General features: G+C 35.6%; 1 protein-coding gene across 1 annotated transcript in view; it reads right to left on the bottom strand.

Annotated features, from left to right (window-relative positions):
- DNAH12 (dynein axonemal heavy chain 12) overlaps nt 1-15,669 on the bottom strand; it is a 75,334-nt gene extending 59,665 nt beyond the window's left edge. The window contains exons 1-14 of the mRNA XM_067303745.1: nt 15,500-15,669; nt 12,047-12,137; nt 11,716-11,742; nt 10,580-10,769; nt 9,954-10,029; nt 8,967-9,125; nt 8,082-8,277; nt 6,734-6,922; nt 5,464-5,614; nt 5,263-5,354; nt 4,802-4,980; nt 3,845-3,980; nt 2,424-2,549; nt 519-653 (exon numbers count right to left, since the gene is read on the bottom strand). Of these exons, the coding sequence (XP_067159846.1) occupies nt 519-653; nt 2,424-2,549; nt 3,845-3,980; nt 4,802-4,980; nt 5,263-5,354; nt 5,464-5,614; nt 6,734-6,922; nt 8,082-8,277; nt 8,967-9,125; nt 9,954-10,029; nt 10,580-10,769; nt 11,716-11,742; nt 12,047-12,137; nt 15,500-15,669 (1,917 nt within the window). The remainder of the gene's footprint in view (nt 1-518; nt 654-2,423; nt 2,550-3,844; nt 3,981-4,801; nt 4,981-5,262; nt 5,355-5,463; nt 5,615-6,733; nt 6,923-8,081; nt 8,278-8,966; nt 9,126-9,953; nt 10,030-10,579; nt 10,770-11,715; nt 11,743-12,046; nt 12,138-15,499) is intronic.
- Between the last annotated feature and the right edge of the window lie 2,989 nt (nt 15,670-18,658).

The raw sequence follows: 18,658 nt of genomic DNA, 5'->3' as shown, positions 1-18,658 counted from the left end.
AAAAAGGAACTTTTGAGGTTCATATAAAATCAAATCTCCAACAATCACTCTTTCTAACTTGCTATTTTTTCCTTCAATTCCTCAAATTACCAAAATCAGATGATGAAATTTTGATCCCACTGAAGTTACTGACAAGATTTCCATTAATTTCATGTGAGCCAAAACTTCACCTAATATGCTTTATGTAAACCAGAGTTTAAAAAAAAAAAAAATCACTTTATGTATCACTTTATGTATTTTAAATATTTAATCCCTACTGGAACTCAGCAAATTATCAGGTAATTTAGGCAACATTATGCTAAGTTTTCCATCCAGCCAAAATATTATTGCCAATCTAGTTCAAAAAAAAAGGAGGGCATTTTATGAGTTTTATCACTGCGGCAATAGGATAATAGAGATAAACATTTTAGTTCACATTTGCTAACAGAACTGATTATTTTTAATTTTAAATTCTTTCCATGAACATGTGTATTAAAAATATAAAACATTTGTACCAATTTTACATATGTTAATCAGACCTGTGGCATGCGATCCAGTTCTGAGCATTCTTCTAATTCTGCCACCGAACGCGCCAGCTTGGCTATTTCCGTAACCAGTTTCTCATTTGTTTGCGTCAGTTCAAATTCTCCTTTAAGCCTAGACTGTTCAATCAGCTACAAAACAATTAATTTGTTTTTAGGGTAAAAACAACCAAAAAGAATGTTTGTAAGTCCTTTCAATGGTTAACATACCTAATATTATTTAAATTAAATATCCTGAGAACAAACAGAAAATAAACAACAGAAGTTACTATCCTTACAGTAAGAAGTTACTATCCTTACAGTAACTGAAGTTCTTTGTGGAGGAGTTACCAACATGTCCTATTTAAGTGTGTGCAGCCTCTGCGTGTGAACACGGAATCCTTTACTCACTAGTTGTAGCAGTTAGGATTGCCTATAGACCTCCTTCAGCAACCAGACAAAAGATGGGAAAGCTCCAACCAGTACAGCATGAGGTGTAAACACTGACATGACAGAGACTGGATGTATTAAAAAAAGAATTCTCATCTTTGCATTTAATATTATATTGCCAAAAGAGGAGACCTCTACAACAGCTGAAGGCCAGCACTATTCCCTATGTTTCTAGAGTTACAAAGGCAGAAACTGTAGAACATAACCCCACTCTAAAGCATACGGGCTGCTCAAAGAAGGGCTACGTTCAAGGCTATTAACCAAGAAATTGGTCTAGGCAAAGAGGGACACCTACTGCTGTGCAAAAATAGTGAAGCAGACAATCAGAACTTCTCCAAAGGAGGAACCAGGCCTTTAATACAGCATTAAGATAAGAATGAACTCATATCTGACAGCATAGAAAGGAAAGATGCAGACTCAGAGACTAGATGTAAAAATATTCCTATCCTCCAACTCTAGCGCTATGCAGGTTGCTAGATATTGTCAGCTACAGAGAGAAATACTTCTGAGGGATTATCATTAAGTCAGATACACTCTACAGTGACCTCTTCTTTAAAAATAATTTAAACAGGCATCATGAACTCACTGTGTACAAGCAGAAAATAAATTACAAACATTTATTTTTTAGGATTACAGAATGTAAAACATTTTGAGTGTTATTAGACATAATAGTCTCTAGTTGGGTATATTTTAAGTCAGAAACTTATTCAGTACCCTTGGACATATTTCTTGATATATGAGCAAGACTTAGTGGAAGAGAAATCCTAAATTCTGATATTTAAAAGATATTGACATTTTTATTTAAAAAAAAAAGATAATTCTTAAACATTTTAAAAAGTCAATATTAAATCCAAGAACAAATTCTACACTGAACTACTATAAAGAACCAAGGGAAGACCAAAACTTCTGATTCACTATATCATAGCCAGAGAGAAAGAATGCAAGCAAGCTGAATATGGACAAGTGGCAGAAAAGGAACTAATATACAGTCACACAGAGAAAATTAAAATGTTGCATGCTTTCTATTAATGATTACTGTCTAAGAAATTCAATTCCCACTGTTCATTTATTGATAGAACAAAACACCATTTTAACTAAACGACTTTCTGTTCAGAGGACTAACTCCTGTAAGGAAATGGCAGATATATTTTCAGTACTAGCTAACTGCGCTACAGGGAATATGCACCTTTTTATGAATTACCTAGTACTGACCACAAACAAATTAAGATATTAAGACTTCCTGAAGGTTTTTCTGTTACAGTGACTATTTTCTGTATTTTTAAATCCCTCCACAAATGTACTAGCCCTCCGTTGACACAAAAACCTGGAAATACATTATTTAAGCACTTCTAAATTAATATGGTTGCATGTTACATGGTTAGGTACATTTCACTGCTGCAAAAATAAATAGCTCAAGCAAAGTCAAAATTCTAACAAGTCAGAATATACCACAGACAAAGAAAACATCCTTACATCATCATGTTCATCAAAAATAGCATTAATCTTCTTTGGCCACAGAATAACTGTTGCATTCAGTGCAAGATCTTCAGGAGCAAACAGAAAAACATCTAAAAAGTAATTAATTCGCTGATAGCACTCCTATAAAAGACATTTCACAAAAGTTTAGATATCATACATTTGTTTAAGATGTAGGGAAGGACAAAACTATCTACAAAGATAAACGAGAAGTCATTATTTCATGGACTTTCTTAAAATTCAGACCTACTTCCTTCCATTTTTCAGTATTTGGGCTTCAATGACGCATTCAGAAAAATTCTTACTGACCTCTGAAAGGGTAAATAATATTTATATTTACATGAGTAAGTTATCAAGGATTGACTTCTTCGCTTTGAAAGACCATGGGACACACTGAAGACTTCTACTCAGATTACTAGTGTGTCTTTTCTCTGAAACTTTTTTAGTACAATTAGTCTGTAATTAATTCATTATTTAGATATATTATTGTGTAATTAATATACTCTTTACATATATATAGTATAATAATCTTTAGTCATCTGAAGATGAATATAAAAACACATTTAAAAAATTAGTCAAATCTCTGTCCCATTTGTAAGCTTCTTTCTCTAAAGTTGCTTTCTACGGCCTGTAAATCTACATAAGAAACTTGACTATTACTTTAATATCACTCTACAACATAAATATGTTATATTTTCAGCCATATTATCAAAAAAGAAAATCTGATACATATCATCTTAACATAGAGCAGAGTTTCTTATCCAGTAATATTTTTGGCTGACATATCTTAAACAATTTTCCAATTTTGATCCCCAAGCACGCACAAAGTACTAGCGCTAATTTAACAACATTCATCTATATCCCACTCAAATAATAAATTGATTCTTGACACTTACAGAGGAAATTTTAATCACAAAAGGTTGGCTGCAACAGTAAAAGCTTAAAATATTAACAAAATCTTTGTGCACTGAAAGTGGTCACGATAGTCAATGACTGTTTTTACACATAAAATCCACTTCATATTTGAGTGTTGCATTTTCAAATACAGTTTTTTTGTTTTGTTTCAGGGTTTTTTTCAGTCACTAAAGTAAATCTGAATGTAAAAATCACTAGCCTGAGCATCTTATAATCTCTTATACTATTAAAAGCCACACGACGTGCCACGTTCTGCATGTCTTCTTGCCAACATGCAGAACACATGGGAGCGCAGAATAAGAAGCCTAGCTTGTCTCTCAAGGAAAGGCCTATGCAAAGAACAAGCAGGATTTTCCACTTCTGTCTGAAGTAGCAATGAGGGCAGTTTATTCATAAATGCAACATGAACAGACAAATGGTGTCTGCACTCCCAAATGAATTCTGTATTTGCACAGGCCAGCATGTTTGGTAAAAAATTATGAATGAAAGGAATAGTCAATTACCTTGATCCTTAACAACAGTTCCTGAATACCTTTGGTTTTGGCCTTCTTGATGTAAGCCATTGTTTCCAACATTTCCTCTGTGGTCTCAGGAACTTTTAATGCACGTTCTTTAATTGCTTCAAAATCCCTGCATATCCTATGAATTTATTTTTACATAAAAGATACCAAAATGTTAAGATTTTGTTTTGACTGTCTTCCAGTTCAGCTTTCATGGAATTCAAGTCCAAATTTTATTTTTAAGTATCACCATTACACAGCTCCATGACTTTATGAAATTAAATAGGAATCTGAACAAGAAAGTCTAGTAAAATAATGTTCATTATGCATATCCTACAATAATTGACTGGTTTGGATTTTGTGGTATTCTTTTGCAAAAAATGTTTCAACTATTGTTAATAAGTACAAAAACTTAAGCACAGTCTCAGAGCCATCATTAGCATACACATAAACACATCCCTAGTAAACATTTTGCCATTTTGATTATATGGAATCACTATAAAACTGGACTATAACTTGTAAATTTTAACCTAACAATTTAATATCATTTCACTAATATACTCTATACCTGCAAATTATCCTTTAGAATTTATTAGTGTTATTATCTGTCATTATCTATGAAAACTTAGGAGGTAGCTATCATACAATAAGAGAATCAAGTTGGTCATTCCTTTGACAGTGCAGGAGTACTGCATTTCATGCTTAAAATGCCAGAACGGTAATGAAGCCCCTTGATCATTTAGCTCCCCCAGTATCCAAGTCCAGTAATAACACTGTTCCTCTGCTAGTTTTGGAGTCTGGAATACAGAGAAAAATATATCAGCTAGTACAACTTGCATGATATCTTCATTTAGCCAGGAGACTTTGCTAAACAGAAGTACGGTATATTTACATTTCTTCTACATATTTCTGCTATGCATTTAACATGTACAGCATTCAAAAGCAGAAAAGTCTACTTACTTTTCATTTTCCTCCCTGTGATTTGCAACTACTCTCTCCATCAGAATTTTTGCAAAGTTTTTTGCTTTATCAGCCAAACCTTGCTTTAAATCATCACAGTCCAAATGGATCATAGGGAAACTAGCCAGCTGTGGTAAACTCATGATTTCCTTAGAGAGGGTGAAGAATTCATCTATGAACTTTAAAAGAACATTAAAGAATTTACACTCCAGAGCTATTATTTAAATACTTTGCTCAGCGAATAAGTATTACACATCAGGAAAATAAGTAATCACTTGTTCTATTTACCACATACACTTACAGGGAAAACATGTTTATGGTGTAGATTTGCAGGTAGTTGATATAATTTTTTAGCTTAAGGCTGAGCACCTGTTTCCCTGGTGCTCAGGGAAATCTGCTCCATTTTTATTATACTCTGTGTACATTAAATATAATACATAAAATGTAGAATTAAAACTTACAGCAGTGTATTCATCAAAATTGTGTTCTTCTGCTTCAAATCTTTCTATCCGTGCACATGCAGTTCCATCTACAAGCCAGCCATATCTTTCAACTACGATTCAATAATCACATTGATAGTATAATGCATACATGTAACAGTAAGCTACTTATTTCAAAAAGTAACAGAGTTGGGATTTAAAATACACTCTTTTACCACTTACCATAGTTTTCAAAATATTCTTTTGGACCTTCTAAGTTGTCCCTGATGGACTTTTTCAGCGTAGATGTGGCCCATGCTATGACATGATTAGCAAGCTCAGTGTCCAGGGTTGTAGTGCCTCCCGTTAGCCAAGAATGTACTGTTTGGATATTCTAACAGAAGTGCAAGTCATGAATATTTTATTTAAACAACAACAAAAAAGCAATAGAGGGATATATCTATTCTAAAAGTAAGCTGCAGCCAGGCTCCAAAAGAGACTATATCAGAAAAGTATGAGACCTTAATCAAGCCTAATGCCAGATGCTTCATATACACCTAGAATAACTCTTACTGATTCAAATAGCTTAATAAGAAACATGTAAGACAGACAAAATTTAATTAAATTACCTTGGCTTACATAAAACTGACTTCTAATCTATGTGCAGACACAATTAAACCCAAAAGGCTTCCCTGAAAGTACAGCACCATCCTATATCATTAAAGGCCAAGAGTCCGATTCACAGGGATACACCTAAAGCCCACAGAAAGGCTGTCTTCCATGGAGTCAGGCTGGTTCCTAAGACATAAATCTTTACATTTTGTATAATTAGTTGTTAGGGATTCAGGGTTTTTCTTCTTCTTAAAAAGAAGAGGAATATCAGCTCTTACTTTCCTTGTTTTTTCCTTTGGGGACTTTAATTACTAATACAAATTTATTGTAAATTATCGTACTTGTAATTAAAGGTGCAAATTAGAGATATCTGTATGCAAAATGTTAATCCACAAAGAGTATACATAGCAAATTCACACTTCTTGATTTCCATTGTTAAAAATAAATAAATATATAAATAAAGTAGACTATGTGGCTACTTATACATTTAATGCACTTTTAGGCTTTCTAAAGATAGCAAACAAGAAGACAAAAAGGTTATCTTCTAATTAGTTTTCTTTCCTGGATAAATTTTCAGCCTAGCTTCTATTTGTAGTAATGAACAAGTAGACAATTGTTTGCGAAAACAAATATAGCTTTGCAGATTAAAACAGCAGATTAAAGCAATCGGTAGTTGATGTGCAAACTGCTCATGAACAAGGAATAACAAAATGAGTTTCAGAACTTGAGATTCTGGTAGCCATCAAGAATCATGTTGTGAGCTGTGAATCCTCAGGGAAAATAAATACTTCAAGTAGCATTCTGCTTCCCATTACCATTGTAATCAGGGTCCTAAAACATTAGTATCTTCACACACTGAGTAACTTAGCACTTACATATTTAAATAAAGATAAAAGCACACCTGAAGAGTTTGTCCTATCTGAGTCACTATAAACAGAATTGCTTCTTCTAGGTCTTGGAAGCTTGGATAAAATTCCATTTTTTCATCATCAAGAGTCAATTCCATCTTAAATAAAGGCAGACAACTTCTGTCTTCAGGATCAAAAAGTTTCACAAAAGCTTCAACAGTTCTTCTCAATAATTCTTTCAGCTAGACAATAACATATATCACCTATTAGCTGAAAGCACAAAACTCCCTCTTTCTCTTTCCCTTCATTCAGTAAACCAGGATTTCCATTCATTTTAGCGCTATTGGCCTGATTCATGAATAACTGAATTAGTGCAAAACTTCTTAATGATTTCAGTGGGTTTTAGATCCAACCCTTAAAGAACACAAACTAAGAAACAAATAAACAAAAAATTCTGTCAAGTCCATGCACCTATTCTTGCTATAAAAGTAAACCTATTACTAATACATGCTATAAGTATAAATGATTTTTTTTGCATATGACAATGATTTGTTTTGAATATTATTCCAGTATTTTTCTATAAAGTCTGTAAAGCCTTGATCCCAAAAATGTCTTCTTGAATTGCTGGGAATATATATTCCCAGTGATTATTATATTCATAAATAGAACAATGTAAACAAGTGATTATATTGGTTCATCGGTAGTTACAGAAAAGGATTTTTCATTTTCAGTAAACTGAGAAGTTTGAAAAAAATTGTCTCAATCTGAAATCAGTAACTTCATTTGCATGTTTAAATTTTATTATGAAATAAAACCACAGGAAATTCTTAAAACAAAAAATTAAGTGATAAACACTTCAAATGACTGTCATCTTGATAAGAATAAATAGAAAAAAAAACAAGATTAACTCACAAAGCATAATTTTTCACAGAAAAAACTTGTGTTTGCTAGTTTTGCTGAACTATAGCCACTTGCATACACATTGGTAGGGCTGGACATTGGTAGGTCTGTTTGCATAGGTATGTTTGCTTTCAGGGGAGAGGCAGTTTTTGTTCATTTTGCTTACTAATATATGACATGCAATTGTAGTGCTAAGAACAGTGATAAGAAAGGTCCTGAATACACCAAAATATTTCCTTCTTTAAGCTATTTGAATGTCTAGTTGGCAGAATGGTAGATTCTTTGTCTAAAAATTGCAAGAAAAAAAAGCAGACAAGACAATGTAGGTATTTTAAATAAGGGAAGTTAAAAATATTTAACGTGTTAAATAGTTTATTGTATTATAGGCAATGGACAGCTCACAATGATCAATTAAAGAGGCTCCAGATAATATAAGGTGTTGACTCATGAAAATCACCTTAATTTCACAATAAATTTTCCATAGGCAGGGAAGATTTTTACCTGATTAGACATAAGTGTAGCCACACTGTTATAGAAAGAGTCAACCTTATCCAACTTAACACCATCAAATGCCTCCTTCCGAGTAAAGAGATTGATAACTCTTGGATACCATGTATTCAATAATTTCTCTTCTGATTTTGAACAGCTTAAAGATACATCAGTTTTTAAAGATTCACAGTCAATTGGACCTTTCGATCTAGAAAAGAATATTACAGACAACTGTATAAACCAAATTAAAACAAAAATGAGGTAAAGTAATACTAATGCTATACGCATTCTCACAAACTCATTCTTCCTTAGCAGAAAAGCATCACTTCTGCAGTCTTAAAAGGGGGGGGGGGGGAAAACACCAAAACCCCAGAAAGTAAAGAACAGTCACTAGCAAAAATGATGAGCAAAAAGACACAGAAAATAAAATTTCAAGACTGAAAATAAAATTCATTAATTGACGAAAAACAGTAAGAAATTAGATCTTTAGAATTACCATAGGATTCCCTATGGATAGAAATACTACCAGAAGTTTAAAAAAAAAAGAAAAAAGAGAGAAACAATCTTTCAAACCCCAGTCCAACCAGACTTCTATGGGGATTGTGGCATTGAGATTAACTAAATAATGAGGAGATCTTAATAGAATTAAATTCAGAGCATAAACCAAAAGGGCTGATAACACCAGCAATTTAAGGGCAAATAAATTATTAATACATAACAGGGAGAAAAAAAAGTTAAAATAAGTGTGCTGTAATACAAAGTTATCCACTCAAAAAACACTGAATGACATATTGAACAAATTTATAACTACACTAAATAATAGAATTGCACAAACTCCTTTCTTTACCAGCTTCAGAAATATATATATACTTGTTAATAATTCACAACAGACTTTACCTGAAACTTGATAAATCCACTATAAGTAAGTTAGAGAATGCTGTATAACCAATATCCAGTAAAGTTTTTAGTGTAGGGTGAAGAATGTGCAAGTTGGAAAGGATTTGCGCTTTTGCTTGGATAAAACTGTTATGCCATGGTCTAGAAAAGTCCAGGCCTCTGAAAAATAAATGAATGAATACAAACAATTGAAAAGCTCAAAAAGTATTTAAATAAAATGTTTTTAAATATAAAATGCTCTATTAAAAAGGTTATTCTCTGACACGAACACTTAAATAAGTGTCATATACATATCCCCAGTATAATGCAGAGGAAGCTATAATGAAAATCTGTCCAACCACCCATGCTTTTACACTCCAGGATCTTTTCAAATCACCTGCTCTTCCTGAAGGTCTATCAGTGTAAACTTTTAACTTCATCAGCTGCTAACAAAAAGTATCTATCATCAGTAGTTAGACGACAGAAATTCTGAAGCTTCAACAAATTGTGCAAAGCAGATAATTATGTTCTGACTGCCGGAATTCCTCTTCTATTTTAGTAGAGCGTAAAAATTTTTGCTTTCTGTCTTAAGGCTTCATCCCATAGCATGAAAGCCAGATGAAACCTTGACAGTGGGTGCAGTTTCAGAATGTTATACTACTGCATAATGCTGCTGTCTTCCAGTAAACGGCCCCCCACTTCATTCCACGGGTAGCTGCAACATGACTTTTAGTCTCTGAACATTCAGGGCCAGAAGTGTCATTTGCAGGCATTAATGCTACTCAGTGAGTGCGACAGTAAAAAATAAAAAACATTGTCCATGCTAAAACTTTGTGAAGCATTTAGATACAAGACATTCGGATAGAATATCCTCTACAGAAAAAAATAATTTCTCATTAATGCACTACGGCATTATGCCATAATTGTGCTCATGCAACTTGACAAGAATTTCACAGATGCAACTGAATGTGTTTGCCTGTGAGCTATTTGCTAGCTTAATCCACTCACAGAGGTGATACAGGCAAAGGTGCCTCTTCTTCATCTTCAAGCCCTTTCACATCCGGTTTAATAAGAATGCTTCGCACTAGAGAAATTAATAAATATATGAACATTAGAAGAATATTAAGCCATATTCAATAGGTCCTGTACTTCCTCAGTCTTTCTCCAGATAGGACCAAGAACATGGTATGATGGAAATGTAATTATATCATCCAAGTCTTCAAAACAGATTTCCCCCAAAGTAATCAGAAATTGGAACTTTTGCTGAATACCAATAATGAATCAGGTGGCTCACTTCCAATCATTCTGTCCCTTATTCATCAAGGTTTTTAGAGGCAGAATTTGAAGTCTCATGAATGAGTCTCCAACTGCCTTTGTCTGCTTGAACTTTACCTTCAGCTGGTTAAGATAACTTTTCACTAGCCAAAATAAAACTAGAGGTTTTTGCCCTAAATGTTTTTGAGAAATGAGTGGCTGAAACCACTGATTTGAAAAATCAGTTGCTTATGACAAAAGTCATGTCTTGCTGAAAGTACAAGTTAGAAAAATTATTTTTAGGGGGCACACATGGAACAGCTCATCATATGTATACATTAGCATATTAATATTAGAATTACATAATTTGTGGCACTTACCCACACATCTCCTCATGGTCATTTCAAAATCCCTTATTACCTCCCCCAAAAGCTTTTCAACTAATAGCTCTCTTTCTTTGCCTTCCATGAGCGAGTGCGGCACCCACATGAGCATGGACGTTAGCCACTCCTGCTGAATGGGAACCACCGGATTACTTAGCACACACTTCTTCATAAAGAGATAATTGGTCTGAAAAGACAATGCTGTTATAGGTCTAATAATTGGCTACTTAAATATTTTTGCATTAGTTTGACAGTGAAGTCTCTCCTTATTCATCATTTTTATAACTATTGGTATGTGACATAATCAGATCTTCTAAGTATGCAGTGACTAGCATACTGAAAGCTACTCTAAGGTTGGTAAAATGGTCTCCCTGTCTCACTGCTCAGGTACAAAGTATTGTCCTTTTTAGTATGGCATTTTCCTTGTTTCTCTGCTAATTTTTGTGACTGACAACAAAACAGTCCAAAGCTCATATTATTGTTCTGTGGATAAACACTCATCTGGCAGAGTGTAAGAACAAATGGCTTTTTGGACAAAAAGCCAAAGAAATAGGGATTTATACTCTGGAGCAATGAGTTTTTTATAAAACAAAAAACAGTCTGAATCTCTGCAGTCTTCAGGATGAATTTTCTCACATTGGCTAGGAAACTGTAATCAAATTTCCCTCAGGATATTTAATGTAAGTACTTCAATGCAAATTTGGGTTGAAAGTGACTCTCAGAGATAAATTCTTATGTTAAAAACTATGCACATAAATTCCATGATTTGCACATGCCCATTCCTTCTTCACATCAGGTGAACAATGCCAAAGATTGCTTTTTGTACAGGTTAATGTGTGATTAATGAGCTCAATTGAAAACCTTTTGAAGCCTGTTAGTAATGACCTTTAAGAAAGGTTTAGATTGAATCTTACATTACTGACCTACACGTTTCTGTAACGGAAAATACTTTCCTCCTAGTGGACCATGAAAAAAGATTCACAGCTTTGCTTCCTAACCCATTTTTCCCCCTCAAGACAGCTGCAATAAGCTTTTCTTATTTAACAGCCATTAATTCCATAAAACAGACACAACTCTTCTGAATAGAGAGATCATTCAGTATTCCACTCTAAAAAAGCAGAATTTAAACTCACTCTTCGTTTTTTTTGCTCGCTGTTCATCTGCATAAAAAGGAACAAGAAAACTCCAATGTATTAAGAATTTACAAAAAAAAATTTTTTTGCTTTCTAAATTTAACAATTACTATTGCTAAATAAAGACTTTATTCTGTAGATATGTAGGTATCAATTTCAATGGGAATATTCCCACATATAAATCTATTTATGAATTATTAATGATTGAGGTAAGTATCTTTAAGTAATTAAGAAGTAAAAGCATAAATGCCCCAATAACAAAGAACAATATAGGCAATATTTAAATTTAAAAAAAAAAAACAACCCAACACCTGAAGAATTGTACACTCACAGTTGAAGGTAGTTCTGGGATAGGAGGTACAGGAGCTCTTTGATGTTTTTCTTCCATGGATACCTGATAGACTTTTAAAGCTCGATCAATTCTAAAGTAAAACATATAGCCAGAAGTGCTTAAAGTGCTTAAAATTACAAATAAAACTTAAAACTACAAATAAAATACGTTAAAATATATTAAAAATAATGCAATCATTTTAATTGAGGCAACCTTTTTTCATGTTTATTATTTGATCTCTAAATTAAAACAACGCTCTCTTTGCATATTCTCTCTTTGCATATTCTCTCTTCTTCTGTATAAAGGGCCATATTTACCTTGGTTATAATCACAATATATATTTGGCTTGATTCACCTCACCCAATTATCCAGTTCTGCTGTTGGCATTACCTGTTACTTTGTTTCAACCAGCTACAACAGACCCTATCTAATGTATTATGTTAAAAAAAAAAAAAAAGCACAGAATAGAACTCCTAAAGCAATTTATTTGAAAAACATCTTTTTTTCTTTTTTACTGCCTCAGGTTATAAACTGCTAAATAACTATTAGAATACTTTAAATGGTTAATGTTGGAATGTCCTGCTGGCCTTACCCATTAAAACACTGCATCCCATCCTTCTGGGATACAGCTTGTGCATATTTTGCCAAGAGTATTTCAGCCTCATCTTAGTATAACACAGCTAAAAATCTCCCAAGTAGAAGTAAGACTACCCACTTCAGAGATGCACACAATTGCCATTACTTCATGGGAATGACAGTCAGGTGGGTCAAGGTGCAAATTCCTTCTGATCTACCATATTTAAAAGAAAGTCCTCCCAGAAAGGGAGCAACAGGCTTACAGAACAGATACATATGTAAAAAATATACTTATTTACTTTCAACAAAGTGAACCTTTCTTACAGGATCTTTAATTTATCTGATCAGGGAAATTAAGACTGCAACTCCTACATCCATGAAAGTGAACTAGGCATAATTGATTCATCAGCACATATAGTACAGAAATGTTCTACATGAACATTAGCAAAGTTATACTGACTAGTCAATCTCACTACCAAAAGACTTTACATAATAGTATTTCCATAACTCTGTTTAAAATACTATTTGGTTTCACACTGTACATGTACCTTTAGTAAAGGTACACTTTTAATTCTTATGCATACACTAATCAGAAAATTTAACATAATAATCAGCTTTCTAATTTAAAAATGAAAATACACTTGATGATAAATAGCCTGGACATGAATTAGAATATAAACTAAATTAAGATCATTGCAGGTACCACATGAAAAATCTGGAATAAAGTTATATTTCTTTTTATGTAGCTATTATATAATTATTTTATATATACATGCATGTAACAAAATCTTTATATACATTTATAATGCAAACTGTTTTAATCTATTATTGTTAGAAATAACATTAGCGTGTAAATCATCCGTTTTGCCTTTTTCATTTTGACAGCCTTTTCACTATTACTTTAATATGGGGGCTTTTGCAAATCTAGGAAAGGTAATTGCACAAACACAATGAGCAATTACAGAAAAACTAGTGACAGAAAAATAACCAAAATTACTGTAATTCTTTAAAATACCTTCTAAACTTCACACTGACAACACTCCCTTAACCAGCTCAGAGTTGTCTTTCTCAACAATACATTTTTGTCTAAAAAGAATGAATTTAAATGTATCTGAAACCTGTTTAAGAAGTTTGAAGAATCAGTACACAGGTAGAATTCTGAAAGATATTCACAGTACCTGAATTACTTGATCACACAATCATCTTATTTAAAAGATAGTTCATTTTGTAAGGCAGCATAAGTGAATCAATGTTCCAAAGGAATATTCCCTGTTTGTCAGAATGCTGGTCAGCAGTCATCATATAATACAATAAATTATTACAATGACATAGTTGTCTTTTTCCAGCATGTTGAACAGTTGCATTTTAAGAACTGCACTCTGCTACTGCTGATTACACTGAAAGTTCAGGATTTACTTTCTAAGAGCTAAATATTAGAAGACTTTTTGTTTGTTAAATTTGTATTGTAACAGCCTTTAAGTTATTAAAGGAAGTGGGGGGTTGGACTAGATGATCTCCAGAGGCCCCTTCCAACCTCAACCATTCTGTGATTCTGTGAGGTGCCTTCCTCTTTTTAACGCCTGTGTAAATTAACTGCTTTGTATAACGGATGGTTGCTAAGTTATGGGGGAAAAAAAAAAAAGTCTCCTCTTTGGCACAGATCCAATTCCCTTTTTGTGATGACTTCTTAGGCTTTGATCCTGCAACCTAGGTTTAGAACACTGCCTAGTTCCAATGAAGTCGATGAATTTGGGACACATAAAAGTATTTTTTCCACAAAGATCAATCTATAATACTTTAATTTAGCCACTGAAGTGAAACATGAACTGCAAAGGAGTTTGCTAAGTAATTGTTTACCATCACTAAATTTAGTCACAGCACATGAAATTGCTAAAGACCCACACAGAACAAAATATATGCACGCTTACTGATATAAATGACAATACCTAAAATGCATTCAGTTAAGACTGTTTTTAGGTCTTTAACTTCCATTTCTTCCTCCTGAGGCCAAGTTTTCTCTGTGCTCTTTAATCCTATTAAACTCCATTAGATTTCCTCCTGTTTTTAATCTTATGTCTGACTGAAAAAGCAAGTTGCTCTAAGTTTCATGATAGTACTACAAACATTGCAATCTTAGCCTGCATAATCCTCACATTTATGCCAAGATAATCAATATGCCTAGGGATTCTTCAGTAAGTTCCAGAAAATAATGTACATATTTCAGGAATAAATTCCTATCTACTAAAAAAACAAACAACCCCTCCCCCCTCCAAACACTTAATTTTCTCTTAGATCTACAATAATTATATAAAGCAATCCTTTACTATTGCCTTTCCTCCTTTGTAAATAAAATTCTTGAAAGACAATTTTATGTGAATTTATCAATCATCTTGCTAGCAGTGTTTCTTTGCAAGCAACACAAATCACTAAGTTTAGGAGGAAGTGTGTTAAGATTAGACAAAGAAGCCTGTTAAGAGTAGTCTCAGACTACTCAGACGGGATCGCTCATGCAAAAGAAAGCAGGTTATCCAAAGTTTGATTCTTTTTGAAAAAGGTATTCATAAAGAGAAAGGACTTTTTTCAGCCTATCATAAACAACATTCAAAATGTGAAAGTCACTTTTTCCCCCATAGCCCACCCCAACAAATATACCTCAAGCAGATTCCTGGTGCTGTAAAAGAAAAAACCATCAGAGATTCCATCAAGTACTCTTCTATTATTACTGATTTTAGATGGAAAACATTCAGCATTATGCAAGTGACTTCAAAACCCTTTAAAATAAACAGATACCATTACAATTTCTCAGAGGTCAAAAGTGCAGTATTGCTTTAATTTGAATTTCAACATCATTTATTTCTTGAATTACATGAAACTCACAGTAATTGATTAAGCATCTTTTGCTGTTCTTTGACTCTTCGGTATGTCAGTAGTTTTTTCTGCAATGGTGAGAAACCAGATGTGACTGTTGAGGGTAAAACAATAGGAAGAAACAAAGTTCTCGAAGTCTTTTTGTTAGAAGGGGATGTTGCTCCATTTGAGTGCAGCATCTAAAACCATAACAAAAACAAGGTATTAGAACACAACTAATCCTGTCCACAAAGCAGTTTACCAGATGCATGTATTAAGCTGAATTTACATAAGCAGTAAAATGAGGTAGCCTCAGGGATTTCCAGAATCTAGCTACAAAAGCTTAGGTTTCAGCAAACAGAAAAATACCGTACATGTTCAACAGAAGGTGCATGCAAAGTCTGAAACAGACAGTAGAAAAGAATGGTACAGTTCTATTAAATCAAGATTAGCGTACTGTGTAAGAATAAAGTTCTATTACAAATGTCTTCAAGTGCCTATACACGGAGCAGAAGACACCAGCAAAGCAGTCTGTTAAACCCACCCAGTAGACTGCGCCAGACTGGCCCTGATCTAGGTGTAACATTTCCTCAAAGGGCCCAAAACAGCATTGCTGTTTCTATGGCTTCAGTGCAGGATCCAGGCTCCAAACAGGGAAGAAGCAAATGGGAGCACGGAAAGAGAGAACTGAGCCTTTGTTGAAAGAAAGAAATGCCCATCCTCCCCAGAGTGATGGAATCAGTGGAGGAACGTGGATTCAATACACCCGGGAAAAAGCATGCACACACATATAAAGTCATATTCGGAGGGTGTGGGTGACTACCTACTCCTTTCTTGTCTGGTAACTTAATAAAAAAAATTTTTTCTCGTTCTCCTTAAGTCTGCCTAGGCTAATAATGTGGAAAGGAAATTAGGACAACGTTGGCCTCCGAAACTGTGAAGAAAAAAACGTCCAAAAGCAAACTTGTGTGGGTATTACTGAAATGATAAAGCTGCTGCCAATTTTCAAAGTAACATGAGGTCCTAAAATTCTGCAGCAGACAGAGATTAAAGCTTCAAAGGAAAAGAAACAAAACAGCATCCCTGTTCCTCCTTTCATATTTCTCAAGCAAAAAAGCATTGAGCCTATTTTCTACCTGTAACATAGTCACCAGAAGTTATATTGCACACATGGAAAGGCTAAGGAACAGCATGATCATCTTGTAAAAAACAATGTAAAACTGGACACCTCTGAGGAGTAATTTTGTGATGCTAAAAGTCTTGTGGTGAATCTAGCAGGATTCTTGAGCACTTTGACGATCTAGCATATAAACATGTATTCCATCCATAGTCCCAAGTGATAGTGTTTTATTTATTTATCTAAGGCACAGTGGGATACAACAATTCAGCTGCCTCTTTGGAAGCACTTATCTGAGCCACAGGGGCAAGTGCCTCTGCAATTACAAAGCAGCTGCTTGACGCTACCTTACTTTTTCATACTGTAGCAGCTCTGAGCTCCCTAGATAACACACATAGCATGCCAGGATGTGCATCTTCAGAAGCAAGATTAACGTGAGCTAAGAATAAAATTAGATAACTAAGACTAATGAGGCAAGTGAGGTTTAAATGTGGCTGAAAGGACGTGACCAAGTCCTGGCTTGTAGATGCAGAGGGTTCCCAGTGAAAGGGTGGGTGGTAACTCAGTGGGGTAAACATATGATTCAAGCTAGGCTGTGTATCAGAGGGATAGATGGGATTTTTGCTTTATGATCATGGTTTTGGATAGTTGGACTGTGCAATAGGAGAGTGGAGACAGGTATGTGTTTGCAGTAGGAAATCTGTTTTGGGAGCCCGATGAAGATACGCAGCAGGTAATAGGGGAAAGAAAGAATGGTGACCATAGTTAAAGATATTTGGCAAGCAAAGTTTGATAATCCCTGCTTTAAAGAGAGAGAAACAGAAAAACTGCTGTTTGACTAGGCTCCGGTGCACTAAAAAACTGTCTTTCTAGCAGCTTAGTCTTGCTTCCTGCTGAGTGTGACTAATTACATTTTATGATCCCAAAAGATTCACTGGAGCATCCTCCAGGAAACATGATGCACAGCCTCTACAAACTCACAGCTGTATTTCAAGACGTTCTTGCAGGGGAACAGAAGGACCAAGCTACGTCCTAAATTAGTGCTATGTCCTAGAAATGAATTAAAAACGGGGGTGGGGGGAGGTGGGGGAGGAGGAATACAGACAGAAACAAAGATTAGCTAAAGAGAGCCAAGACGACGTGCCATTTTCTTGGCAATTCCCCCGCCCAGCCGGGACGGGCGCCGCGGACCTGCCGGGGCGGAAAGGAAAAAGACGCAGCTCGGCAACCACAACGCCTGCGGCCACCCAGCCCCCCCCCCCGCCGCCCCGGGCCGGGCCGGGCCGGGCCCCGCCGCCCTCACCTCTGCCGGCGCCGCGGGCCCGGAGCCGCCGCGGCTCGGGACAACACCGCGGTTGCCGCGGAGACGAGGGCGGGCGGGCGCCGCGGCGGGGGCGAGGCCTCGCGGCGGCCGTTAACGGTCGAAGGCGGGAATGGCGGCGGCGGCTGCCTGCCCCTCTGAGCCAGCCGGGCCCGGGGCTGCGGGGGTCTCCGAGGTGAGCAAGCCCGTGGGAGAGCGGGCCCACCCGCGGTCGTGGCTCTCCCGAGGCGCTTGCCCACCTGGAGCCCGGCCGCCGTCCCTCGCGCCGTTTCAAGCCCTAGTTGTACGCTGCGGTTCCAGTGCAGCCAGTCACCTTCACAGTAAACGAGCACCCAAACCACTAACGACCTAGAGCGCCCTTAGCACAGCTACGGGTATTAATCACGACCTATCTCAGCTCCAAGATACCAGATGACCTGCGTGCAAAACCATTAATTTCGCTAACAGCCAGACTCTTAACCATGTCCCCTTTGCTTTCAGAGCAGACCGCACTCATCTCTTGAAAAAAATTAACCACACAGGCCTTAGAACAGTGAGTAGTGCCTGCCTAGATCCCTACTGTTAACAAGGTTCACCTGTCTAAAATAAGAAGCTGATTCAAGGCCTATTTGTTCCATGGAAAGGATGTTCATTATGCTTTGCACAATAGCAGATTAATAACAAATTCTTGTAAAAAAAAATTGGCAGAGACTTGGAAAAATCTTACCTGAAATTTCCCAGCCTGACACAGGCTTAAATCTAGCCTAATCAA

The sequence above is a fragment of the Apteryx mantelli genome, chromosome 12, assembly GCF_036417845.1.
Source record: "Apteryx mantelli isolate bAptMan1 chromosome 12, bAptMan1.hap1, whole genome shotgun sequence".
In the NCBI taxonomy this organism is placed as follows: domain Eukaryota; kingdom Metazoa; phylum Chordata; class Aves; order Apterygiformes; family Apterygidae; genus Apteryx; species Apteryx mantelli.
Note: the sequence above shows the minus strand (reverse complement) of the source record. Positions and strands in the feature narration are given on the sequence as shown.